The sequence below is a fragment of the Filicampus tigris genome, chromosome 17 (genome assembly GCF_054856515.1).
Source record: "Filicampus tigris isolate MCC_2025a chromosome 17, RoL_Ftig_1.0, whole genome shotgun sequence".
Lineage (NCBI taxonomy): Eukaryota > Metazoa > Chordata > Actinopteri > Syngnathiformes > Syngnathidae > Filicampus > Filicampus tigris.
In genome coordinates, this window is record NC_141233.1 from 12,867,809 (window position 1) to 12,895,691 (window position 27,883).

General features: G+C 45.4%; 2 protein-coding genes across 4 annotated transcripts in view; one reads left to right on the forward strand and one right to left on the reverse strand.

Moving 5' to 3' along the window:
- Nucleotides 1–216: 216 nt before the first annotated feature.
- Nucleotides 217–10,909, forward strand: LOC147133416 (E3 ubiquitin-protein ligase CBL-like). The gene is made up of 15 exons (XM_086012403.1): nucleotides 217–847; nucleotides 2,357–2,604; nucleotides 4,173–4,319; nucleotides 4,409–4,565; nucleotides 4,961–5,082; nucleotides 5,195–5,332; nucleotides 5,984–6,071; nucleotides 6,147–6,278; nucleotides 6,384–6,596; nucleotides 6,958–7,074; nucleotides 7,259–7,557; nucleotides 7,681–7,851; nucleotides 8,139–8,236; nucleotides 8,361–8,549; nucleotides 8,955–10,909. The coding sequence occupies exons 1-15, from the start codon at nucleotides 704–706 to the stop codon at nucleotides 9,281–9,283; spliced, it is 2,592 nt and encodes an 863-aa protein (XP_085868529.1). The 5' UTR covers nucleotides 217–703; the 3' UTR covers nucleotides 9,284–10,909.
- Nucleotides 10,910–13,562: 2,653 nt separating this feature from the next.
- Nucleotides 13,563–27,883, reverse strand: part of mcama (melanoma cell adhesion molecule a) — a 34,785-nt gene continuing 20,464 nt past the window's right edge. For 2 of the 3 annotated variants that reach the window (XM_086057142.1, XM_086057143.1), the window contains 15 exons: nucleotides 21,992–22,125; nucleotides 20,805–21,033; nucleotides 20,636–20,706; nucleotides 20,452–20,539; nucleotides 20,017–20,196; nucleotides 19,330–19,457; nucleotides 18,586–18,736; nucleotides 18,360–18,475; nucleotides 17,665–17,806; nucleotides 17,435–17,565; nucleotides 17,183–17,324; nucleotides 16,508–16,543; nucleotides 15,365–15,494; nucleotides 15,159–15,282; nucleotides 13,563–14,443 (listed from right to left, as the gene is read on the reverse strand). In XM_086057142.1, coding sequence (XP_085913268.1) covers nucleotides 14,441–14,443; nucleotides 15,159–15,282; nucleotides 15,365–15,494; nucleotides 16,508–16,543; nucleotides 17,183–17,324; nucleotides 17,435–17,565; nucleotides 17,665–17,806; nucleotides 18,360–18,475; nucleotides 18,586–18,736; nucleotides 19,330–19,457; nucleotides 20,017–20,196; nucleotides 20,452–20,539; nucleotides 20,636–20,706; nucleotides 20,805–21,033; nucleotides 21,992–22,125 — 1,805 coding nt within the window. In that variant the 3' untranslated portion in view covers nucleotides 13,563–14,440. The remainder of the gene's footprint in view (nucleotides 14,444–15,158; nucleotides 15,283–15,364; nucleotides 15,495–16,507; nucleotides 16,544–17,182; nucleotides 17,325–17,434; nucleotides 17,566–17,664; nucleotides 17,807–18,359; nucleotides 18,476–18,585; nucleotides 18,737–19,329; nucleotides 19,458–20,016; nucleotides 20,197–20,451; nucleotides 20,540–20,635; nucleotides 20,707–20,804; nucleotides 21,034–21,991; nucleotides 22,126–27,883) is intronic. The other variant, XM_086057144.1, reaches the window with a different exon arrangement.

Consider the following 27,883-nt stretch of genomic DNA (forward strand, 5'->3'; position numbering starts at 1 on the left):
ATTTCATCAAATAGTTATAATAATTTTGAGAATATTTGTGATTTTCGAACGTGACGACTATTCTTACACCGCTCTGCAAACTAGTTCTTTGCTCGCTGTTCGTAACCTGGAACGTTCGTAAAGCGAGTACCCGTGTGTAACTGGTAGTATGCATGTACAAAACATGGAAGAAAAGAGAAAATCGGTGTCATCTACTTGACACGTTTTTATTTTGGAGGTGTCAGCCGGATATCCGCGTCTGGTCTGGCTGTGCTGGCTGACTTCTCGTCGGCTGCAAACTGTGAACTGCTCCTGGTCTCAACCTGCTTGTTGATCGCCCCGTGCGGCTCATTAATACACCGCCAGTTTATTCTTAGCTCCGCTGGCACCGCGGGGCGGCTTTGACTCGACGGGAGAAGTCGTCGTTAAGCGGCCGTCACCGCGTCACGGCGGCGTTTATGTCGAGTTTGGAACGCCGAGAGGCTTTTTCTCCCCCCTCCAATGTAGCTCGGTAGCTAGCAGCGTCGCGATCTCATCGTTTCCACTGCGCCCTTTTCTTCCCCTTTCTTTGTGTTCTTTTTTTCACCCCAAGCTTGCCGGATAACCATAGCGGTAGGGCGGTGCGAGTATAGTAAGTGTCGAAAAAGGGAGTCAAGATTGAGGATTCATCCCGAGGCTGTCAAGCGGGCTCACCCCCCTCCACCCCCGGTCACCGAGCGAATTAATGGCCGGAAATCCGAGGAGGGGCGCGGGTCTCATCGGCTTGATGAAGGACGCCTTTCAGCCCCACCAGCAGCCCCTGCAGCCCCACCAGCCCGCTGTGGTGGACAAGAAAATGGTGGAGAAATGCTGGAAGCTCATGGATAAGGTAAGCATCGTTTCTTGTCGGGGTTAAACACCGGCCTCGGCTTGTTTTAGCTGTCACTTCCCTCTTCAGGGTTCTCAAATGTGACTACTGATGAAGCCACTGAATCCAATCATCCCTCGAATTGTTTTTTTTTTTACTGCCTTTTAGTATGAATTAAATAAAGCTTTGGGCCTTTATTTGTTAGCTGCATACACATGGTTGCTTCAAAAATCTGTTTTGGTGAGGTTGTAAACAAGCCTCATCAACCGAATACTGTATCGTCTTTCTGGAGAACTGTGCTTGAAAAGGCAGACAAAACATGGACTCGAGAAAATATCGTAATTGCGATAATCGCCTGTGCAATACGAGTATGGCAAAGAATTGTATGCTTTTATCTGACTTTGACCGATAAGATGCAAGTTTAAATGAACATCTCCAGCCAATAGGTGAACAGTATCTAGCGGCATTACTAACACTAAATAACTTAAGGCAAAAGGTTTACCCAACTCTTGCCCAAAATCAGTTGGCATCGGCTCCTTATGAGGACAAGCACTGCCAGAAAAATGGATAGGTTGATGCTAACATAAATGAAAAGTTGAAAACTTCTGTCAAGCTTTCTAACAAACATCTCCATATCTCCATTGCATGTATAGATGTCTTGAAAGGGCGATCAATTTGACTTTATGGGAAAATGCTGCTTAAAACATCTGTACAGTTAATGAAGCTTTTAAACCGGTAACTATTGGAAAGTGCAGTAAAATTAATTGACTTTACATTATTTCCAATTGGACCGTATAATAAGGTGAAACTAATTGAAACTGTTGGTCACAGTTTTATAATAAGCAGACGACCTACTTTTGGAATGCCGCAGATCATGATTCACATGAAGAAAGAATGTGATGGATTAGGGATCTTTTACAACAGGCTGCTCATTTAACTTGCAAATTGTAACCAAACCTATTACAGTTAGTTTGTTTCGCCACCATGCTCGGAACTCAAAACACTCCTAATACAATCACAAAAAAATGGTTGTAACGTGTTTGTAATAAGAAAAATAGCACTCTACAGTACGTAAAAACATACAATAATAAAATAAAATGTAAAGAATTAAAACTGTTTATGCATCATGATTTCGCGCGCATTGACATTGCTTGCCTTCTGGTGTGCCTGCGTTGGCCACCGGGGGGGGGGGGATTTTTAATGGCGACATACTGTACGTAATACTCGAAGAAGAATTGAACTAAGTGCCTCAATAAGCTGTTGTAATATTAGTCATTTTTCACAGAGGATAAAGAATATATGACTGTGTGTGTTATATTGACACGTGTTGCACCGTTCGTGTTGCTTAAGTTAAAACTACCACATTATTGACGCTAGTTGCATTAGCTGGTCTATGGTGTTTTGCATTATGTGTTAGCATTAAGCTAGTGGGCTTCTGTATATTTTGTCATTGGTCGCTTTGTTCTCTGTTGAGGTGAAGTTCACTGCTACCATTTAGCACTCAGAACTCCTGTTATGTGCCGATTGCAGGTGGTGCGCTTGTGTCAGAACCCTAAGGTGGCGCTGAAGAACAGCCCGCCTTACATCCTGGACCTGCTGCCCGACACGTACCAGCACCTGCGCACCATCCTGTCACGCTACGAGAGCCGCATGGACATGCTGGGTGAGAACGAGTACTTCCGCGTGGTCATGGACAACCTGACCAACAAGACCAAGCAGACCATGAGCCTGTTCAAGGAGGCCAAGGAGAGGATGTACGAGGAGAACTCGCAGCCCAGGTGAACGTCAACAGTGACAGAAATTGTCATCAACTACATTTTTTTATGGGAATGGGCGGGGAAAAGTCATGGCTAGCTCAGATTTGATTATTAAATATATGGCTAAGCAGCTTGTGATTGATCAAAGCCTTTGTCATGTGAAATATACTACAGAGTGTCACAAAAGAGAGAATAGGTGACAGAGATTGTTTGAATTTAGAAGTAGAAGCGACGACATAATGTACATACATATGCACACACACTACTAAATACTACTACTAAATAGCGTGCAAATAGTTTTAGAAGTTTGTCAAATGTAAATTTGTTACACTGATGGTATGTTTGAAAATTGAAAATTTTGCCATCAAAAGGTCATTTTCACTGTTGCTTTGAGTATTTTATAGACTAAAAGGACTGTTCAGATGTTTTAGGCGTCACTAAAACAAAAATGATTAGCATCAAAGCCGTGTTATGTGTGAAATATATCTTTTCACAAAAAGCTTGTTTTTTTTTGTGTGTGTGTGTGGGGGGGGTTCCTAAGTAGATGATTTGGATTAAACCAACCCATGTTTTACTACATGTCTTCAAACTAATGTCTGTTGTTAGAGGTTAGCCTATGTATATATCAGATTTCTGCTGTCCATATTTTGTTAAGTCAATTGAACCCAATGTTGACTTAGTTACAAAAGCTCTATTATAAACATTCAAATGTAGGATGTATTTCAACTAAAAAAACAACAACAAAAAACGATAAGGTGCCTGAAGCACACTCTTGTCAGATATTTATTTGCATATTCCAGTTTTAGCACACAGAGCTGACAGTTTGTTACGGCTTTCTGAATAATTATTGTTTATAGGTTTGTTATTAAATCTATTTCCCCCATAATGGAGAAACGGATGAATTAATTTGTTCCAGGGTCTAGCCGGTCATGAAATCTTTACTAACTGTACGGCAATTAAAGTAACATTTTACCATTCAAGTATAATAAAGTTAATTAAATTGCATCACACAGTCAGTAAAAATGTGTCCTCGGGCACAAATAATAATTTCAAGATCAAAATTATTTGTGATTTTTGTCGTATATTTTGCCCCTTAGAAAATAGCAAGTGTAACTTGCCAAGTACTGAGCTGTTTTTCCACATTTCACAGATAATTGGCATCCATATAGATGCTTGTCAATGTCATAAATAGTCTCGCATTATTAAGTGGCTTGGCAGTTTTTTTTTGTTTGTTTTTGTTTTTTTAAGCGACCTAACGCGATACATGCTGATTGAGGCGTCTTGCGCTTTGGGTGATGCTCAGATACACCTAAAGCAAACATAAAACGCAATATGTGATGTCAGGTTTACCGTGAGAGTGTTGCAATGCGGCGGGCAGCAGCGGCAAGAAGAGCAGCCATTCTAGGATAAAGATATCTGATGAACACATCGACTTCCCTCTTTGTCCTCAAAGTGATTACAGAGCGAAAGTTTGTCCTTCCTCCTCATGAGGTCATGTGATTTCTATCATTGTCCTGTACTACCCTGGGATTGTTTTGAGAGGTCCACCGCACGTCATCGAGTCAAATGTCCATCTTGCTCCCCCTCAGGCGAAATCTCACCAAGCTGTCACTCATCTTCAGTCACATGCTCGCCGAGCTCAAAGCCATTTTCCCCAACGGCCTGTTCCAGGGCGACAACTTCCGCATCACCAAAGCCGACGCCGCCGAGTTTTGGAGGCGCTCCTTCGGGGACAAGTGAGTTTGCGTCACAAAAGCACGACGCGTCCACGCTGTGAGGTCTCTGATTGTGTCCGTTTCTTGATTTCCCCCCCGCCCCCCCGCAGGACCATTGTGCCATGGAGGACGTTCCGCCAGGCACTGCACGAGTTCCACCCCATCAGCTCGGGCCTGGAGGCCATGGCGCTCAAGTCCACCATCGACCTCACCTGCAACGATTACATCTCCGTCTTTGAGTTCGACATCTTCACCAGGCTCTTCCAGGTCAGCCAGGAGACTAAACTGCCAAGCTTTGTATCAACTCCGTTGGAGGCTGATTCCGATATTTGGCCAAATATTGATTAGCGAGTAATCAGGCGATTAATTAAGAAAATATATAATGAATAAAGTAACTTTTCGGGGGGTCCTTTAAAGCTTACCTTTAGTATGGAAAAAGCCCCCCCCCCCCTCAAAAAAATTCAGATTTTTTTTTTTTTTTGTGGGGCAGGAGCAATGTTTGAATGTTATTTGTTGATTGGCGGAAAAAAAAAAGTCCCAATTTTAAAAGCGATACTATTGGTCGATTAAATCGAGCGAGCGGCGGAGTGATTTCAGAGTAGCACATTTTGTGCCTCATTTCTTGCTATTCCCCAAAACATTTTGCTACGTTGTCTGTGTAGCCGTGGTCGTCTCTATTGAGGAACTGGAACAGCCTCGCCGTCACACACCCGGGCTACATGGCCTTCCTGACGTATGACGAGGTCAAGGCTCGCCTGCACAGGTTCATCCATAAGCCCGGCAGGTAAAGACCACGAAGCGCATTTTATGTTCATCACGAGATTTCACCCCAGGACGGGCGTACTTTAAACAGCAAAAACGACATGACGGGCGTACACGTCTTTCCTCTTCCTCAGCTACATCTTCAGGCTGAGCTGCACACGGCTGGGCCAGTGGGCCATCGGCTACGTGACGGCGGACGGCAACATCCTGCAGACCATCCCCCATAACAAGCCGCTGTTCCAAGCGCTCATCGACGGCTACAGAGAGGGATTGTGAGTTGCTTTTGCTCTTGTTCATCTCGCGTTTGGAAGGGCCGCCGCCGTTATTGCAAAGTCAGCCGTCCAATTGGACCACATGCGTGGAACATAGGATGCAAAAATGTGTAAACGAAGCGAGCTGACGGTAAACTGCAAGTGTGGAGAACAGTAGCCCCTTTCACATCGGCTGCTAAAGCCGGGGATTTTTCCCACCTTCAGGTGGCTCGTCTGTACCAAACCGGCCAATACGCCACCTTTTGAGGTACTATTAAGAGGCAGAATTGCAACACTGCAGCATCTAAGCCATAACATTTATCAGCCCTGGATATCGACGCAACCGTGTGAGCTCGCCATCCGACAAGCGGATGACATCGGCGCCAGGTTCTGGTGCGATGTATAAAAAAATACTTTAAATATAAACACAGCGACAATTTCTTTCGACACAACAAAGAGGGCAAATATATACATAAAACGAACACTCGCAGGCGGATACGAATGATTTCTGTTGCCGCTTTTGGGAAGGCTCTCACGGTCCAATATTAGTCCCGTTCATTTCAATGGAGAAAGTGTTTTGAGTTACAAATGAAAATTGAAAAGCAAGCCACCTGTGTATGTTTCTAAAGTGCCATTTTGACCGATTGGCCTTCCCGCGCGCGTATTCTCCAGCTACTTATTCCCAGATGGCCGCGCCCAGAACCCAGACCTAACGGGCCTGTGCGAACCTTCCCCACAAGACCACATCAAAGTCACCCAGGTTGGTTCTTCTCACCGACACGACTCCCGGGCACGCGCCGCCGTGTTCAAACGCGCGGTCTCGTCCGTTTTGCAGGAGCAGTACGAGTTGTACTGCGAGATGGGCTCCACGTTCCAGCTGTGCAAGATCTGCGCCGAGAACGACAAGGACGTCAAGATCGAGCCGTGCCGACACCTGATGTGCACTTCCTGTCTGACCGCCTGGCAGGTGAGCGACGGCACACGCCGCCTCCAGGGAACGGCCCCCGAAACCCCCGCCCCTCCCCCTCCCATTCCGCTCTTGTCTATAAATGTGTCGCGTGTGTGATATTAGGATTCGGAGGGTCAGGGCTGCCCCTTCTGCCGCTGCGAGATTAAAGGCACCGAGCCCATCGTGGTGGACCCGTTCCACCCCAAAGCCAGCGGGGGGGCTTTCGCCGGTTTCCAGGGGGGGGCCAGCCGGGCCGAGGCGGCCGCCAACGACGAGGACGACGACGAGCGTCTGGAGGACCAGAACCTCGTCATGAGCAGGCTGGCCTGCAGCAAGGTACGTTCAGTCCGCGATACCACAAAAAGGAGTCGCCATGTTTGGCGTTGCGTTTACCGCTGAAGTGGGCAAAATTTTGTGCTCGGGGTGGGGGCTGGATTGGATTTTTAGAAGCAGACAGGTGGCCATGTCAGTCATAGTGAGGGGAAAAAAAATTTAAATAGATAAAAGTAGTGCTTTTCTGGCATTTTGGCGCCAAGAAACTATGTTGAAGTCAGTTGAGGAGTTTCATTTTGGATAAAAGTAGTACTTTTCTGATATCTTATTTAATCTATGGGCATTGAGAATTTTTTATTTTTTTTATTTTTATTTTTTTCCATTGAGTTGTAAAACACACTTCGAATGAAATCTGTGTGTGTAGGTGGAGCGCCCGCCGTCTCCCGTGTCCCAGCTGCCTCCGGTCCCGCCTCGGCTGGACCTCCTTCAGCAGAGACCCTCTAACTCACACAGCCAGCTGGTCCAAGGAGCCTGCGCTAAGGTCTGGTTTAAGTCGACTAAACACGGTCCACTCAAGGAAAAAATAACATTTGGACTGCTGGAACCACTCATTAGCTTTGCCGGGAATTCTTCTCCCCCCCCAAAAAAAAAGATGGCTGGAAGTCTCCCATGGCCGGGGTTTAAATTTAAAAAGAGCCTCCCTTGTCTTTTTCTGCCGCAAACAGATGGGGGCCACCCACAGGGACAAGCCCCTCCCATTGCCCCCGGCGCTCCGCGAGCTGCCGCCGCCGCCTCCCCCGGAGCGGCCTTCCCTGGTGGCGGCGGACTCGAGGCTACAGAGGAGACCCCTGCCCTGCACGCCCGACACGCCCGCCTGGGCCGCCAACTACATGGTGCCGCGGCCCGTCTGCAAAGCGCCCACCGCCGCGCTGCCCGCCACACCGCCAAGCGGGGGTGCCACCGGCGGCGCCGAGGCAAGCAAGGCCCAGGTTGCCACCAACGCCATCTACTGCCTGGCCGCCAGGTACGCTTTTCTCGCCACCGTCGTGTTTCAAATCATGGTTAATCGTTCAATTAAAGTATTATTAAAATGTTCATGTATTTTTGTCATCTATTTCAAGTGGGTCTGAAATTTGCGTTCATTCAGGTCGCTGCCCACATCAGCCGTGTCCAGCAGGGAGAAGTTGCCCACCGACTGCGAGGAGAACGAGTACATGAGTCCCACCTCCCTCCCGGCATCGGGGGCCCCGTGGCTCATCACCGGCTCCTTGGTGCCGCCGCCGCCTCCCAGCCAATCCAACCACCACGACGACATCAGGTGATTGTCCATTGACATGGTGTCGATTTGGAGAAAACAATTTTCTGCTTTTTCTTAAAAAAATAAAATAAATTGGGGGGGGGGGGTTGCTCTAGTTGTAGCCACAAGATGGCGCCAAAACCCCGAAATTGTATTTTAGAAGCGGAATTGATATTTTGGGTTTATCCTTTCAGCCATATGGCAGCCTTGAAATAAAAATCTAATTAAGATTGTTAGAATGTAAGGTGTGACATGGCTAATACACAAAAAAAAACGTTGAGCATTCTGTTGTTCACCTGTGGTTCCAGCGGAGACGGCGTAGACGTGGACTCCGCAGACCCTCAGGTGTACGAGGCCATGTGCAACATCCAGGCGCAGGCTGCTTCCTCGGAGGCCCTCGATCACGGTACGCGTCCCCTCTCCACACCGTCGCTACCTTCACCACGTAGCAGCTCTGCTGTGTTGAGGGACATGACGTCAACTTCTTGTGTGCTTGACTTCATGCATTTGTTTGTGCGTGCGTGTTGCAGAGCGTCCTCAGCACTCCTCCTCGGCAGCCTACCAGGCCAAGTGCACGGACGGCGCCTTCGAGGACGCGTACGAGTACGACTGCCCTCGCCCGCTGGCCCCGCCGGCGCCCGCCCGGCGGGTCCTGGCGGACGTCAACGGTCCCTCCAAAGGCTTCAGCACGCTCAGCATCGACGGCGCCATGGAAGCCAGTACGTGACGCTACAAACGGCATCTTCTTTTTGCCTGGCGTTCACTTCCCGTTTCTATTTTACGATAGCATCCATTTGGAGCCATTAATAGCATCACCTTTCGTTTTATTGCCTCCTCCTATTTTTTTTTACGCAGACCGATTATCTACCAACGGTCGTATCGCTTTCACTTTTACTTTGTTTTTCTTGTTCTGCAGCCCGTTAAGGCGGCAATAATGTCACCACCTTCAATTTTACTAACCTTTAAAAAAAAAAATTCTACAGCCTGATTAAGCACGAGCATCACAATCATTTAAGTTTGTTTGTTCCGAATCCCGTTTAGACGGCAACAATAGTAAACATGGTCCTCAGCAGCCTTCTGTACATGCTAAACTAAGGTCTCCTTTTTCTTTTTTGCCACCGCAGGTTTGTATGCAGCCGGCATGGACCCTGAGCGCCCCCCCAAACCCCTCCCGCGCCGCGCCAACTCGGACCGGCGGGTTCGGCCGCTGAACCGCGAGCTCCCCTCAGCCTCGCCGGAACAGCCCCCCCGGCCCTCTTCCTCGCACACGCCGCCGCCGCCCCCCTCGGCCGGCGTGGCGCTGAGTGGCGAGATCGAGTGCCTGATGTCTCAGGGTTACTCCATCCAGGACATCCAGAAGGCGCTGTTGATCGCCAGGAACAACCTGGAGACGGCCAAAAACATCCTCCGAGAGTTTGTGTCCGTGCCCTCGGCCGCCCACATCGCCACATAGTCCCGCCGCCTCGTGCCATCGTCGCGCCGCCGGTCGCCTCCGAACCTTTTCACGCTTCGTCCCACATGGAATACTCCAAAAGCCTTTAAATGTTCGTTAAAGCGTACGCCGTAACCACCCGAGGGACCATTTCGATTCAACGTGACGCCGCCGCCGCTGCTAGCCGCTTGTGTCGTACCATGACGTGGCCACCAAATGAACCTTTGTTCCAACGATAATAATGTCGTCGTACGAACAGGTTGACCGTGGTTCTACGCAGGGATGGGCATTTGGAGCTAAAACGTAGCCCGTTTGTTTCCGCAGCCCGTTTTGGCAGGCAGAAACAAAAGCGTCACATTTACTTCCTGTTTCTATTTGTTCCGCAGCCCATTTAGACACCAACAATAGTATCGGCTTCACTTTTGCATCATTTGTAGTTTTTCCGCAGCCCATTTAGGCCACCACTAGAGCACATCACATCACTCATTTTATCGTTTTTATGTAGCACCAATAATACCACCTTGCCTCCTGATTCTGTTTATTCTGCAGCCCATTGGGGCATAAACGACAGCATTTTTCTAATTGTTCCGCAGCCCATTTAGAAACCAACAAAAGCATCTACTTCTGCATGTTTTTTTTTTTTTTTCTGCAGCCCAGTTTTTTAAACTTTTGAACGACACTTCTTTTACCTTCTGTTTGTATTTGTTAGCATCGCATGCACTTTGACTTCCCGTTTGCCCATCCCGAGTTCCACATGTCAACTCGGTCGTACGACAAGTTTTGACGTTCAGGCGCTAAACCACGCAGCCGTTACGCCCTCACCTCGAGCTTCTCGCAACTTTGAACCGTTTCCGACTAAAAAGCGGCAACGGTAACAAAGACGCTTACCCGCTCGCAATGGATGACCGAAGAGTGGACACATTCCAGTCCCGACGAGGAGCGTTTCAGCATAGGCGTGGGCTTACTTGGATAGAGCACGTCAGGTGTCAGTTAAGTAACGTCTGTAAATGTGCCTTTTGGCAGGTTTGCTCGCCATTTTGGAAGACTTTGTTCCTCCAGTAGTCACTGATGGTATTAATGTGAAAAGAGATTAACACTCCAATACTTTTAATGCTATTACTAAAGAATTGTCTTGGGACTGATGTAACATAATGTGGTAGCACATTGACTTAAGGTTATGAAATGTCACGTTTAAGGCCTTAAGGAGGACTTTTTAAGATGGTACATTTTTATTTCGGAGCTCCACTCGAGGGACCTTGCATGATCGATAAGCGCCGCGCTTTATCATCCGTCTTGAGACTTTTACGCTCCAGTCTCTTTAAACAAAGACACGCCCCCCTCCTCGCTCTCACGTACGATCGGCCAGCTCCAACAAGCTTCATTTACAAGGCAGGAAATGTCTCGTTTAAAATGGACGCTTAAATATATGTACGCTTTAAAAAAAAAAAAAAGTCTTTTAACTCGCCTTTTTTCTCGACAACTGGCCTATTAAAATGTTTGTCGCTGCTTTGTCGTCGTCTCGTCGTCTTCATGTAAATATGATTTATTTATTGTCTTTTTAATATCCTCGGCATTCGTTGTGTTGCCATGTTTTCATGCCCAAGCCATTAAGATTTTTAATTAAACAGTATTTTCTTTAAAATCTTTGTTGTGTGAGTGTGCGCTTCATCACTGATATATTTTTTGTTTCATTTTATATGTGTTGAAGAGTTATTATATATTGATATACTTTATTAGTATGGATGTTTTCTTAATAGTTTTTTTTTAATTAAAACTTCTTGTGTGCTTTTTTCTTAATTGCCAATCGATAGCAATTCAGTCTGTCAATCACCTGTCAAGTGGTGGTGGTGGTGGGAGGGTGGGCTCAAGGATCTGATTGGTTGAATTTGAACTACACGGTACCACCCATGATAACTAGGTTTATGACGTCACTTAAGAATGCCTTTATTGATCCCACAGTGGGGAAATTTTCAGTTACTACGGATAAATTGATTATATTACTAACTTGAATACATTTTATACATATATTGTGACGTACAGTCAGAGCTGGGTATTCCGTCTATAAGTGACTGACAGGTCCATCTATCCACTGACGGACGCCCGTTTTGCTGACGGTTGACGGGAAAAAAAAATTAAAATAGACGGAAACCCCTTTATTTAGTCGGCCATAAATATGCAGTCCGTCATTAGTCTAATTTTCGTTTCGATGGCCGCGGCGAGCGTGGGAAAGAAAATAGCGAGTTGTTTATGGATCAGATTTGAGTGAGGGACCAGGTTGTCAAAGCAAGCAGGCAGGCTTCCATAGCACAGTGACTCACTATTCCAGGTGTCCTCGGTTTACGATTAGCTCTGTTCCTACAGTGGTGACGTGACCCGTATTAGTAGGCACCTCGGAAACGTAGTCTAAACTACCCGCGCTAAAGTCAAAATTAAGTTAAAATTAAATTGGAGTGTCCTTTGTCAAACAGGGCAGTCGTGTTCAGTGTAAGCCGCTGTATTGCCACAAGAGGGCAGCAGACACTGGCTCATCGTGAGGTAGTGAGAAGTCTCAGACAGTGAGACAGTGAGTCTCATGACACCAAAGCGTCTGGCTTTTATTTTTATTATTATTTTTACCGCTAGTCTTTGACATTATCTTACTCAGTTGTAAAGCGAGTTTTACAGGAGCTGCTGCAGCTGCAAAGCATAAACAAAAGAGCCAGCGAATAAAATTGGAAGCAGGAATAGTTAACTGGGAAAATATTGTTGGAGTGTTCATTAGCCAAGAAATCCACGTTGCTACGACTAATAATAACCAGGCTACTGCTAATTATGTGCCTCACTATGTTCACAGTGAACACGATCCTTTCACTTCCAAATTGATGTCATTTAACTTTTTTCCCCCTTCAGGAAACAACGTGAAGTGAATTGACATCATAAAACCTTTATTAAGTGTACACACGGTGTTTTAGGAAATATTTTGGCCGGGTAATATTAACCTTTTTGCAACAGCTGCGTTACTTTCTCCCTTATTTTACACACCAACCCTTCTGCGTTGTTATTGTATCATCATTTTATATCGTTCGTATTAAATATTATGTTTATGCACTGTTTTATTTTATGTATGGTCTTCTTTTCCATAGATTTTAGCATTAGATGTTAGCATTACGCTAGTGGGGGGGGGTTAAGGGATTTCATGACCGTATTCCCTTAACATTACCAACTACTTTGTCATAAATTGTCTACACTGTCAACATGTAACACTTTGACTCAACTTACATGACTTGTTTGTTGAACATTAGATCAGCTACGCCGACCAGCGTCCTCGTGTACTACTGTACTCACTGTACGTCAAAACACCTGCTGTGTGTACGGCTCGTAAATGATGCCTTCAGTAGCAGCTCGGAAATGCGAGCACTAACATGTTAAAAATGAATTTACAGTCGACACCGGGCCGACCGCGTACAATTGACGTCTAAAAAAAACTCCTAAACAAATATTCAAAAAACACTGAAAACAGGGCAAAATATTAAATAAAACATTTCACGTCCCTGCTTTTCACAGTGATTGCCGTGCCGCAGTTGGTGTGGTCATTTGAAAGCAAACGCATCATTTTTTTTAAAAACTACTAAAACAACAATAATCCTTTACAGATGTGTGAGCTTGTTTGCACTCCTTTTCCAGGTTGGAATGTGAGCTACTGCTTCCCAATGCGTGCTGACGTCGCTTTGGAAAGACTCTCCACCTCCCATTACTTGGGGACATATTATGCATTTTTCCCCCATAATTTTAAACATGTATTTATTTTTATTAAGTGTGTGTGCCATGCTTTAGTCAAAATACCTCAAGGATTAAGAATTGTTGGACATTCCCTATTTCCTGTATTGCTTAAATCAGCCAAAGTGAGTGATAGAATTCCCCGCCACATATACTGCTGGGCAAATGGTTTGACCGGCTATTACGACTGACATTTATAAATACAGCGGCTTCTACTTGAGTGAGAGTAGCCTAGAGCATGGAAAATAAGCAAGCACCCATAAAGGAAATGAAAGTATTTTCACTCATGGATGCAGCACTTCATACACTAAACTGAGTATGTGGCGCATGGACAAACACAAATAGCGACTGCACTGCCACCATGTTGTCACTGTACAGTGGATATGAAAAGAGTCAACTCAAAGATTGTTTTTGTTTTCTAAGTAAAAGTTTTCTGTGGCAGTGTTCAGAAAGTACCAATCACATTCAAAGTCAAGTTAAATAGGGGTCAGCACACACCTGCCGCTATTTAAAATGGCTTCTGAAAGAATAATAAGCACAAACATATTGAAAAAAACTTTTTATTTGGCATTTTCTTGCAAAAACATTATTTAAAAAAAACGCAAGCATCAACGAATCACATATACTGTACTTAATTTACATACTTTTTGGGGAGAGGGAAATAAAAAAAAAACGAAATATGAACAATGTATTCCCTGGTGTGCAGTTTTCCGGAACACAGCAGAGCTCGACATCATCGCACGTCAGTGGAAAGAAAAAAAGTTTGCAAAAAATTCACAAACAAATAAGAAATACACTACATGATATTCACAAAACGGGCCCGGCGGGGGCGACAGTGTGCCTGCATCAAACTGAAATCTTCTCTTCAAAAGTACCGTAACGAAAGTACCGCTTCTGAACGTATAAATGTAAGCACGCTTGGGAACAATTTTAAACACGCAAAACTGGTGGAACACAACACAAATATAATACATACAAACTTATTCAGTGTAGTCCGCAGAAATCTCACAAACAAACAAAACCAGGCAAAGCAGATCGCTAACCTCTTTGAAATGCATCCGGCAACAGTCCGCTGGCGTATTTACAATCAGTACAAACGGGGAAAGGAGAAACGGGCATGACAGCAGTTTGTAACGGGTGTGCCTGCGTGTATTTATGTGTGTGGTTGTGCGGTGTGTGTGTGTGAATATCTTAAATAACAAAATATATATATAATATGTACACTTTGATGGCGAAGCGATGATGAAACAAACAGCAAACAGAACAACGGATGAACTTTTACAAAATGAAAAACATTCACTCAAAAGACAGTGTGTGTATGTGTGTGTGTAGAAATAGTGGAAGTGTATGATGGTGGGAATGTGTGATTGGCGTCCCTGCTGGTCTCAGATCAGCTTCTCCACTGCTGATTCTTGCTAACTTTCACTAGGAGAACACACACACAGTGACATTAACAGAATGTAAACGTTCAGGGACATGATTTTTTTTTTTTGTCTCTTAACATTAATACGTTAATTAATTGTTTTTTGTGGCATTACAAATTTGTTCTTACAGCGTTATTCTCGCTATTCCCTCAAGTTCATTCTCCTAAAATCACATTTTATTCTTGTATTATCATGACTTCGTTCTCAAATTATAATTTTTTTCTGTTCACGTGTTAATTTATTTATTGTCATAAAATTACAACTTTATTCTGGTAACAACAAAAATGTTTACACCTTTTTTTTTATAACATTACGACTGATTTTTTTTTCTGTAATTTACGACTGATAATAGTACGACTTTATCCTCATAAAATAAAAAATAAAAATACAATTACAATTAAATGATCAAGGCAATGAATCCATCCCATACACTGTTGTGGTTACAACTGTAGTCTGGTAAAGATTTTTAAAATAATTTTTGTGGTTTTATATCTTATTTTGGAAATTTTCTGACTTCTTTTAATGTAATATTCCGACTTTATAGGTAAAACAATACGACATTGTCCTCATAAAACTGCAACATTATTTTCCTAACATAACTTCTTATTTTTTGAAATCGTTTTTAAATGTGTTCTTTATCCCCACTTTTTTTTCTATGTATTACAATTTCTTATAACTGAGCAACTTTATTGTCCCAAAATGGTAAAAAAAGTTACCTGCTCGGTGGTGCCATTTTTGTCTCCATTGATGGCCTTGAGGAGCACCGTGTCCTCACTCTTGGCGTTGGCGTTGTTCTTCATCTCCACCACGATGTCATCTTTGGCGGTCTTCTCTTTGGAGCTGTCGGTGTGCCGCGGGGAACATTTTAGTAGTGCGCCTGGTGAAGGCCGGGATATGCTAGCCTAAAACGGGGGCCACTCACATGTCCTGCTTCCCCGAGCGCCCGCACGGGATCTTGCCCTTCTTGTGCAGGAAGTAGAGCACGCTGCCCAGGATGGCCAGCAACAGCAGACACAGGATGATGACCACGATGATCACGCCGCTGCCCTCTGCTACACAAACACACACAGGAAACGCACATATAATAACAAGTTTGTTACCGAAAAGCACATTTCAACAATAGCATTTATTGGCAACAAACTGGGGATAGGCATTTCACTTTATTTCATTGATTGACGGAATTCATCTTTTTTTTTTCGTCCCAATACAGTAGCATTTTATTGTCCTTTCTTTTTGCCACATTTGCTTAACAACTTTTCTGATCGTTGATTGATTATTATGCCCATCCCTAGTTTTGACACAGATGCAAAAATAGAGCAAGCAAAATAAACAGAACAGAAATAGTGCTTGTCCCAAAGTGCAGTACATGTATTTAAATTTGCTTTTCATGTGGACCGTGGGTGATGCGGGTGCATTTTGAAACTTAGAATACTTTCTTTTGCCTGAATAAAATTATCCACATCAGCAATTTGCATACTTAGTGAATGTATGAATAGTAATAGACGGACTAAAACCCAAAGAGGTTGCGCTGTTTGTCTCTGCATCGAAAACATTCGCTGGCGACTTCATAAAAAAAAAAAAAACACCTGCATCCAACGTGCCTCATAAAATGACACTAAGGGTTTGATTGCATGATCTAAATCTACGCTCTTCTTCTTGGGTTAGAATTAAGTAACTCAAGCAATTTTCATGGCAACTTGGAAAAACAAACGTGACAGACTGTTTTTGAGTTTACGTCGTCTGCTAACAAAATGCGCGAGTCGAGCGCATGCTGCTTCGTAAGATACCGTAATTAGTGAGAATTTTCACTCAGTCATTCAAAGGGCTGTGATGTTCTGTCGACGCAAAAGAGAATATTTAATCTGCCCGCGGGCCATCCGAAAGGCTCTGCTAGCGAAGCCGGCGAGAGTCCCAGAAAGAGAGATCATCAATAAGGCATGGAGGAGGTCCTCAAAGCCTTTCGCTGTCAAACGCGGAGGAGGAGGAGGCGGAGGAGGACAGACAGTGGTTGGTGAGGCGGCGATGAAATGAGCGAGCGAGCCAGCGAGCGGTACGACCATCTTACCGGGAGAGAAAGGAGCGCTGGAGGTGACCAGGGGAACTGTGAACAAGTAGAACAACACGCTTTTTAAACGCTACTCCACACACACACACACACACACACGTCTCATGTTTCACCCACAATGTTGCGCTCGTTCCACCGACACCTGCGTTTGTGCTCAGGACAAAGCGGTAAAAGTCTTACTTTGGTGCCAAGGAACTATATTGAAGTGAATAGAGGAGCTTCATTTGGACAAAGGTTAGCGCTTTGCTGCCATCTTGCGACATTTTGGTAGCAAGGATCTACTGGATGTCGAGGGGAGTATGGGAGGAGTTTTTAAACAGTGCTTTGCTGCCATCTTGTGGCATTTATAGGCAATCAAACACTTACAAATCAACGAGTGTTTACGAATAGAAGGCTCAACTTTAGAAACTTTGGCCATAATGTGCAAAATGTACTTTTGATGCATGAAGTCACAATGCACAAATTGTTTGTTTTCTTTTTTTCTTTCTTTCTTTGTTACAAAACACATGACATTAGGTTATTACCGTATGTTTTTACAAAGTAAAATTTTGCTCAAGTGCTATTTTTCAAAAACATTGACGCTGTTTTTGGTTGTTGGTGTTTGTTTTTCTGTTTTTGTGTTAGTCCAAGCTTGGTGTATCAATAGTTGGTGATGCAGAGTGAGCCCTTGCTTACTGGCTTTGATGCTGAAAGCTCTGACGTCAATGCCAAGGTCGTTGGAGGTGTTGCACATGGCGCTAATGTCCGAATTGACGGCGACCGAAACCACGCTGTGGGTCACGTGGTCGCCGGACTTGCTGAACACCTCGTGCCAGCTCTGCGGACACAAACCGCACGTCAGCGAGCGGGCGAGCGAGGTCGGCCGGCAAAATGACTCTCATTGTAGCCGTGGCACATCTGCCTCCCCCAAATGCGGCGCCGAGTCACCTGGCTACCGTCGAAGATCCACGTGATGCTGGGCGCTGGGTGGCCGCGCGCCTCGCAGCTCAGGTTGACCATCCTGCCAACTGCCTCCTCCAGATGCACCTCCTGCTCCTCGCCCACCAGCTGAGGACCACCTGTGTGCACGCGCGCGTATACGCAGACGGACGACCGCAATGATACACAAGTGTGTGGCGCGGCCCGCGGTGCGACATGACTTTTTTGCACGGACTGACCGTGGACGACGATGTGGACGGAGCCGCTGGTGTGCAGGGCGGGCAGGGCGGGAACGGTCACCTTGCACACGTACTCCCCCGCCGTTTCGTAGGTGGCATCCTGCAGGTGCAGTGTGTTTCCTTCGCCCACTATCTTGCTGTCCTGCGCGCGCACACATGCTGAAGTCAAGCTGAAGTCAACATTTAATATTTTGTAAGAATGTGTTCTATGCAGGCCCACTAGTTGAAACACAGCATTCTGATTAATATTGCGTTTGTGGAATATGAGTGAAGCAGCAAAATCTAGCCATCTCAGGGCGGCGGCCATTTTGACACTTCTGTCTACTGAAAATGACATCACACACCCTCAGGGCTCAGATAATGACCAATCATAGCTCAGCTTCAGAAAAAAGGTGAGCCGTGATGGGTCGTTACCTGAGCCCTAAGCAACAGCGATGTCATTTTCAAAATGGCCGCCCCCAGAGATGGCTAAAAACGGGTGGATCAACTCTTATTCCACAAACGCAATATTCATCAGAATGCCTTGTTTCAACCAGTGAGCCTGCACAGAACATATTCTTGAAAAAAAAAAAAATGTTTGTGTTGACTTCCGCTTTAAGATAGCAGACCTGGGTTCACATTGCTGCAAAACTGTCTCCTGTTCATTGGTGGCCCTACTTTGAAATGCGGTAATCAAATGATGCAGTCCTACAAACCTTGTACCAGACAGTCGATGTTTTCAGGGAGGACAGAGCGTTGCATGACGCAGTCAAATCTTCCCCTTTCAACATGGCCTCAGATTCTTTGGGTACCACCACAGCGGGGTCCAGGTCTGAACACACAACAGGACAGAGGGACGCACGCACTGAATGAGTACACATTCTGTTCATGTGATCGCATGACCGGGACACTTGTCTGCGCGCGTGTGCGCTGTTTCCTCACAGTGCACTTTGAGCTCCACCTCTCCTTTGACCTCGCCGTGCGAGGTGGCGTCCCGGGGTCGACATCGGTAGAGGCCGCCGTCCCTGCGTGACACCGCCTGCAGCATCAACACGTTGCCGCGGCTGTCCAAGTCCTCGTCCTGGCCGGGCTCCTGCCGCAAAGATTTCAAACGGTCACGCTCAAACCAAGGGATGGATTCCGCATTTTGTTGGCTAATATTTAAAGATGCTGGAAGGAGGAGTTATTAACCTCTTTCACAAAGAGATCCTCGAAAATGGCTGTATTCTCGGGCTATTGTGTCTTCTGGTATAAATGACGGATTTTTCAGGAAGACGGCAAGTTATCCTACGCGTATCTGATGCTCCAATGCACTTGGGGTAGGAATTTGATGACTGTAATTGACTTCTAAGGCGCCACTGTATTTAATGTGCACAGCTGAATAATGTTCTTCCTGTTTCTCACAGTTTCACACTGCGAGTCCCGGTGACCTAATTGGCAGAGCAAACACAATGGTTTTGTGTTTGACATGGGAACCGGCTGCAGCCCCGATCCCTGTCGGCGTCTGAGAGCCCGGACTGGATCTGCAAGGTCAAATCAGAGGAGGCCTTCGCAGACCTTTGCATGTTCACGTCTACATGGAGTCCTGCCAGCTCTGCATATCAAAAACATTCCCGGCGCGTCTCTTGCGTGTCACCCCTATCTCGGGGGACTTTCTCGCCGGGGAGAAAGGGCCTCCATTCTTACCCGCGCCCGGCTGAAGATGAAGGTCGGCGTGGGGTTGCCATCGCCCTGGCAACGCAGCTCCACAGTATCCCCCTCCTTGATCAATCCCTCAGGCGACTCCCTCCACAGCTCCACCATGGTGGCTGGGTCTGCGTGTGCACGCACACGCACACAGTCAAAGTTAAACAGTCTGACTCAGCATGCTGGTAAAGTCCCATTAACAAGATCATTTCCATGAGGCGGACAGCACAGACTGTGTTTGGCTCCGACCGCCACTGTGTCACTGTTCCAAAAACAATGGGCCGACACAAAGCTAGTGTGGGTCTTCAAATGTGTTCTCCAGAAAGCTTGGCAAAAACCTGACGGTGTAAAACTGGTGCAATGGCACTTTGAATGACAGGCTATTTTTAGCCAAATAAAAAAGAAGTTATACTGTATGCTTTAGAAGTAAAAACACAATGGCAGACTTTGAAGAATTAAGGACATAAAATATGGACAAAAATGTATACCCCGATACAGGTAATAGCATATTCTAATTATGATATACAGTGTATGTCCTTATACTGGATTTTTCCTTAAATTTAGCGCTACATTAAATTAATTAATTACATTTTCTGGACTCTTTTCTCCATTATTCATAAAATACATATTTTACATAGACCATACAATATAAATTACAGTGCTTACACAGTATGCGTGTTGACTTACAGTGAACGGTGACGCCGACACTGCTGGACTCGACGGTTCTGATGGCGCCGGGCACGAAGAAGCTGACCTCGCAGGAAAAGTTAGCATCCTTGTCCTCCTTGAGCACCTGGTACTCCAGCGTGCTGTGCACCGAGTACAAGCCACTTGACTCCACCGTGTCGCCGGTCCACACGTTCACACCTGCGGGAGCACAGTCACAAGTCGCGTCTTTTTAATCAAATTCAAGAACTTTCAAGAGTTAAAGTCAACCCAAACGTTTTTTTTTTTTTCCAGAATATGTTCTATGCAGGCCCACTAGTTTTAGCTAGCTCGGGGCAGCCATTTTGTCACTTCTGTCGACCGAACACCTTCCATATTATGACGGTTGAGATTATGTGTGACAAATTCCAAACCGCAGACATCAGGATTGTTCCAACATTGGCTTCCATCACTTACGTCCCACTGAAGACACCAGAGGCATGTCGTTCCTGTACCAGGTGACGTTGGATTTGGGAAAACCGTTCCGGGCCTCACATGTGGCCACCTAAAGGCACAGTCCCGGTGAAAAGCACGTCGGCTATAGTTAGCATCAAGTTGCCTTGCCACGTAAACCTGCTGGGTTCATGCTGGGCCGATTCACCTTAGACGGCATTTCATTGGTCACCGATATTCCCGCTTGGACACCTTTGATGACTGGAGCCTCCGGAGGAGCTAGAACAAATCCATTTAGTTATTTCAGCGAGCTCCCAACAAATCTCAGCTGTTCCATCCAAATTGTTTAACAATGGCCTGTCATTATGCCTCCTCACCAAACACTCTGAGATGAGTCTTGCTCTCCGTGGTGCCGGCGGAAATACCGTTCACCTGGCAGATGAACTCCCGCTCGTCGGACAGCTGCACTTCCTGGATGGTGAGCTGAGTTCCGTGCTGGTCTAAAGTCACCTGGACGCGACCGCTGTACTCCGTGCCCTCGTCCACCATCTCGATGCCGTCATCGCCGTAGTAGATGCGAATCCGCGAGCTGCTGACTTGGTCTTTCTGCAGACGACCGTTAGATGCGTCACTATCACTCTTCAGGCATGAAGCGCACATTAGCGATATGGACAAAAGTATTAGCACACGTGTCTACCTAGGGAGAAAAATACAATTTTTGTCCATGAATCTAGAAGTGCAACAGTGTGGAAAACCGCAAAAACCATGCGAACTGAACGCATCGGTCGGAAGGACACACTAACAGAAAAAAAAAACAATCACCATGGAGGCTCTCCTGTATTAATGACACAGCTGGAAGGTGACACATTTTACCCTCGAAAAGACTGACGGCAAACGGAAAACTGAGCGCCGCAGCAAAGCGGAGACCGTGGAGAATAACACTGCACTGTCCGGGGCTACGGCTAACGTTGGTGTGTGTGTTCACTGCCGTCAATTGACATTTGTGTCTCCTCAAATATTATAGGGACACCACAATGAACAATAAGCGACCACAAGCCCATAATTAACTTATTGATTTATCGTTGGATGATTCCAAAAGACCCAGCCTCAAAAACACATTATTCACATCATTTTGCCTCACAAAAAGTCAGCTAGCTTAATGCTAACACACCGAGCAAAACGCCATCGGACGTGTTGACGAAATTAGCATTGAAGTTGCGGTAATTATGACCCTTCAAGGAACGCATATTTGAAAACATACGGCACCAACACATATGATCAGTTCATAAATCTTTTATGCTTGACCAATGAGCGACTAGCACTTGCTCGTATCAGCTCAATGCTTAGACCCTTGTCCAATAGCGTCAAATAAAGAAAAGGAGGCCCTGGATGGGAATACATTATGTAAAAACTACTTGGCGAAAAAAGTGTAGTTTGGTCCAGTTAGGAATTGCTCATTACATTCAGGTCAGACTCTTGAGTGAAGAGATTTGGTGTAATCCTTCTTGCACAGTTGGACTGTGCCACATCGACGAGAGCTCTGTTTTTTCCGGGCACCACTCACCACAAACCACTGGATCATGACAAATCTGGGAACGCTTTTGGCTTCGGTGAAATTGTACTGGCAAGGGATTTCGGCCGAGTCGCCCAGGTACACCTCGACGCTCTCGTGCATCGTCACCTCCACCCCGGCCCGCACTGAAACACACACAAAAGTACAGCGAGTCAAATTCAACCGATGGATTATTCATTTCTACGCTAACCCTTAAGCAACCCTTAGCGCCATTTTTTTTTTTTTTTTTTTTTTTGGCACGAGACAGACGAGAACAGAAGCGCAACAAAGAAAAGGCTTCTTGTCCACATGGTGTACTTTTTCGTCTCGCTTCCTTCCGCCTGGCTGACTGACACATCTTGGCCGCAAGAGCGGTTTCCCGGACATCATCGCGGGGAATTTAGGCGAAGAAGGCGAGACGCCAGGCTGACACCGGACTTTTGAATCCGCGAGCCAAGTTGTTCTTCAGCCATGTTGGACTTGGCTGCGCTTATTTCACACACAGTGAAAAAGAAAACATTTGGGGCCCAATATTCAGTTGGATCTGGCTCGCAGGAGTTATGCGGGATGGTGGAGGGATACTCTTGTGCTCCTCTTACGCTGTCAGATCTAACTCTTTGATTTATCTCCATTGATCATGTCCCCTCAAAGCGCTGGTTGAGTTTTTTTGTTGTGTTACACGCAGCTACATTTGTTTGTTTCATATTTGCAAGCACAGAGAGAGGACTGCTGCCTCCTCTATTGCAAATTTGACCATGTGAGATCCTTGGCGACAAATGTGCAATCTCTAATGTTGTAGTAAATAGTAGTGAAAAACCATTAGTAAGTGACAACCCACTTTAAAAATGTTCATAACTGCCGATATCAACAGGCTGAACATATCTGCTTAGAACTACCATCCCGAAGGGGTACAATATCATTTCCAGCTCCTCTTGCAACATTAAGCTTAGAAATAATTGGCTATCAGATGATTTGATTTTGAAAAACTGCATCAGAAGTGCAGTGCACATGTACATTCACATCAAGACTCTCTATCACTTCCACTAACAACCCAGGCTTAACCGAGCTCCTTCCCGACAAACAAAGCTTGCCCTTCAGTCGAGATGTATCACTTCGACATACTTCCTTGACACCGATTCCTATTTAAACAGGGTTTTGGCAGCATCTTAGGGGGTTTCAGAGAGCGCACAAAAACGCAAATTGGCGAATTCATAAATCTCAATTCATGAGTCAGATTGTGCTTGGTGTTTTAAGATGTGAATTTTGAAGGGTGAGATTTTTCTGTAGATGATATAATACCTGGTCCTTTTCATTTTCAAACAGAATATTTTCATCCTTAGAAAGTGCACAAACACTGATTGTGAAAATCGTGCAGGGAAAATAAGAGGACAACAAACAACAGCTGGACAAGGTCCTCCTCCGTGTTTTCAGCATTTGTTAAATCAGACCGAGCATGAAAAGAGCTTTAAGACGCCCGTCCCCGCCCAGTCGCCCCCATTCAGCTGACTGCACCCCCATCAGCAACCCGTTTCCCTGCCTTGCTCTGCACCAATCTTGGTCACAACTCCCGTTTTTCTCCCTTCCCCTCCCTTCCTCGGCCCGGCCAGTGCTCAGCCAACCATTTCTCTAAGACGACGGGTGAGCCATTGTTCCCCCACCTGGGTGGACCGCATCCCTGCGCTCTCTCTCTCACACACATAAAACACTCACACACAATCACACAAACCGCAGCACAAGAGGTGAACAACAGTTCACGGTGCGCTGAAGTTGTTGTTTCGTCAGACAAAAAAAAAAAAAAAATGACAAGGCGTCATTGAGGAGCAGATTATGCAGGCCGCGGGGCATAATATATCACAGAAGTCAATGTAAAAAATGTTGTTGCTCTTTGGGGCCGCGCCGCTAAAACTTTTCTGCTAATCCGATTAGCGCTAGGGGGTTGCCGGGGATTTGGCTTCCAGAGCCAACCTGGGTCTGGTTCTTATCTATTCCTGTTGTGCCTTTATGTGGCACGGACTAAGGCACAAATACACACGAGCCGTGATCTGTGGACCCTGACAACCAAAAGTCCCGCCTGTGCGTGTGTGCGCATTCTTTAACGTGACTTGTCTGTGGGCAGGCTGACTCATAAAAAAAGAAAAAAAAAAAAACAACTAACGATTATTTGAGTGTGCTGACAGGATCGGGCCTGTAGTCTGACTGCTTATCACTGCACAAGATAACCCAAGCCACCAACGCACAATGTAGCCTTTCATAGCAGACATTTGAGGAAACTACAGGCGAAAAGTCCAGCATTGAGAACTCACTGAAAGAATGTTTACACAAAAAAACAATCTAGCAAGAGCGGTAGTTTTTTTTATGAGTATTTGCGCCACTACAAAGGTTCTGCATTATAGACTGCAACATTTGTAAAACAAAATCCATTCACATGGAGGAGTAAAAATGACCAACAGATGATTTGAATCGGAAAGTCATTTTTTGATTTAAAAGATGTAAGTGCATCGAATCGAACCAAATCGAATCGTTCCACTTTAAAATATATCAAGATACGTATCGAATCGTCTTTTACGAGAGAGAGATATTTTTTAGGGAAATGGCACAATTACAGTATTGACAAGTTCATTCAAATGTATGTAGAACGACAAGAAAAAAGTTGCTGCAACATAAGTCCACAAACTGAGCCGTTCCCTCTCGAATCGAATCGTAATCCCATTTGAGTCGAACCGAATCGAATGGTTCCACTTTCAAATGTAATCGTCCTTGAATGGTTTCGCACCCCACATAATCAAAAACCGATCAAATTGTCTTTTGTGGGGAGATTCACACCCCTAAAAGGCATATATTCTTTATCCTCTGCAAAAACTACTAATATTACCGCAGCTTGCTGAGTCACTTTGTTGTGAAATTCCCCTTTATTTATATGTGACTGTATTTTACTACCCACTGGTGGCCAAGTCGTGCACAAGGCCTGGAACTGATTTAAATCGTTTAATTTGCCCAGCTTATCCCCGACGCTGACGGACCGTAAGAGTGCCAAGTAAAAATAAAGGACTTCATCTGCAGCAAACAGGTTCTTCTCTCGACTATCATCCGCCAAATACAAAGTCAAGGCAAATTGTTGTGACGTTTCTGCATAGTCAATAAAAGCAAGCAACAAATGAACACAAGGACGTGACCAACTGTTTTTATTTTTGTTCTACAATGCAAAATACTGCGTGACTTGTGCAATAAGACAGCAAAACAAATGAGCTAAATAACAGGCTTTGGTGAGGGAGCTACTTAAAAGGAAAGCCGTACACATACAGGGCTCATTATGCCATTAACGGACAATAGCCCCGGACGCTAACCAGAATGGTCACCATTATTGGCTTCCCGGTTTGATTAAGGCTGTCGGCTTAGGCCTGTGGTAGATCTGCACCCCTGCCACTGATAAGAGCTCCAAATCACCTCAGACGCAACCTCATTCTAATCCTTTACGTGGCTGGCGAGCCATGAAATGAGCCAGGACACTTGTGAGATAATAAACATTTCCCGTAATGACGGTTCTCCAAGCCCCAGCATCCGCAGAGTGCCGCTTTCTAAGTTTAGCATCTTCTTAAAACCTTCGTTTTGTCTTTCCGTCAAGATGGCAAGCAGGCAAAAATGGAATCAATGCGGAGGAAAGACTATAGAAAACAAGGAGGCCAGAAGAAACAACAAAGCAAAAAAAATGAATGAGCTGCAACGCAAAAATTCAAAAACCAAGAATACAGTGGAAGCTCAAATGTATATATAGCATATCGTCGCTGTCACGTGTAAAAAACGTATTTACATTTTTTTTCATTTATTTTTACCTGAATCATGTTTCCCCGTTACAGAAATTGCATTAAAGTGAAAAGTAAAAAAGTTTCCAAAATTGGAGATAAGTGCTTTTCACAGGACTATTCTCAATTCAACGGCAATTAGATCGACACTTTCAGGAGGCAAAATCGCCTTACTTATGCGTTAAAAGTCAGTGGCACTGAGCAAATGTATCGAGAGATGCTGCCTCAGCTTGTTGAAGAGCTAGCATAAAAGTGAGCCAGACAAGCAGGAGGAGTTCTCTGCGCACAGGCCTGGTGTGCTGTTGAACACCTGGTGGACAAAAGTGCACTGTCTGACATCAAAGAGAGGACACACACACGCGCACACACACGCATACAGCAGAGAGACGAGGGGTCCTTGTCATAGCGAGGGGGGGGGGGGGGGGCGTGGGGGGCTTTCAGAAGCACAATGTGGCACAAATCTCGCAGCGGTCTGTTCCCGTGGTGACAGTGAGTGGCCGCGAGCGAGTCCGCCGCTTCTTTATTCTTTGGCATAAGAGAGATAAGGAAGTGCGAAAAATCTCCTCAAAGGCAGCTCTTTATGCAATTATCTTCTCTTTCATGCAACATAGCACAGCACCTCTGCCGGTCACAACCCAGCAAACCGCTGATTGATGTTCTGGGGGGGTGGGGTGGATCCCCTTCAGGTGTGGAGCGCTCTCATTTGCATATGGTCGACGTCCAGTGCAAAACTTTCGGGAAAGAAAATAAGAAATAGAACAAACAAAAACAAGCGGTTTCTTTCGTACATGCTTTTTATCGGGCCGTGCCATTGGCTGATGACCATCCAATGACAGCGACAATTATGCTAGATTTTGCTGCTTCAAAAGATTTTTTGGTTTGGCTTGCACATTTTTTTCCCCCCTCTAATTCCATGCATCCACTAACTTCCTGGCATACCGCCGCTCAAACGTCAGCATAAATACAGACCAAACTGCCGTGGCCCTTCCACCTCAAACTAAAAGTCCACCGATGTTCGCCGGCTTTTGAGGAATTTGTAAATTATTCCTGCTCACTGGCAACTTCTCAGGCAACTCCATAAATTTTTGAACATCGCACCCGGTGGGTGAGACTTCATTAAAGGGAGGAACGCGGATGTTTTATTCATGCTTGTATCTGATGTGTTGCCATCAATGGGCCCGCCTCCGCCGCGGCAGGGTTCAGGCATGCAGTTTGCTCCGCAGATGCAGGTTGGCTAATTAAAGGTCAACAGGCTAAACTCAGTCTACATGCAACGGCGGGGGTCATGTGGGGTTTTTTGGCAATCGATAGACTGAAAATATGCAGTCAAACTGGCTCATACGCACTCACTTAGGAGTGTAGTAAGTCTCGTTGGTAAAAAAAAACAAAAAAAAAAACAGTAGTTAGCTGGGAGTCACATTGCACCCCCATGGCTTGACATGGAAATGCAGAGTTAGCAACATATGCCGTGCATAATTAATCACGTACAACTCCGACTCCAACCCTTAACCCTTGAGGAATGTTTCGTGACAATCAGCTGGTTGTTTTTTTGAATCGCTGTTCCAACAGAATGACGCAAGAACCGTCAAATGTGTCGAGCTGAAGAGAATGTGGCGGTTTCGACACTCTGTGATAAGGCGAGTGAAAGACAGGACATGAAGTTATTCGAACGCTACCTGAGGCCTCTTTTGCAATCAAACCTGTGACGACGGCACGCTGACTTTTTCCAACAAAGGCCTTCTTATGTGCTCCACTGGAGCAATAATAACCAAACAAAATGAATTATTAAGGTGAATAGAACGTCCCGTGCACGCGCAATAGCCAAACATGGTTCGGGGCGACGCAAATATGGTTTTAAAATGACAAATGATAGTTTAAGGGAAGACATTTTTTTTTGCCGACCGATTTTTGTGGTCGCCTTTTTTCCCGGCCTTACTTCTAAATTTGACACACCAGAAAGAAGAGTGCGATCCAAATTCGAAAGGGGATTCGGGAATTGCTACATAAAAACAAATCATCTCATTTACGAAAACAAAACGGAATATTTTCAATGAGAATGAGCGTACTAATTAGCGATAACCATCTGTGTCCATTATAAACCGTC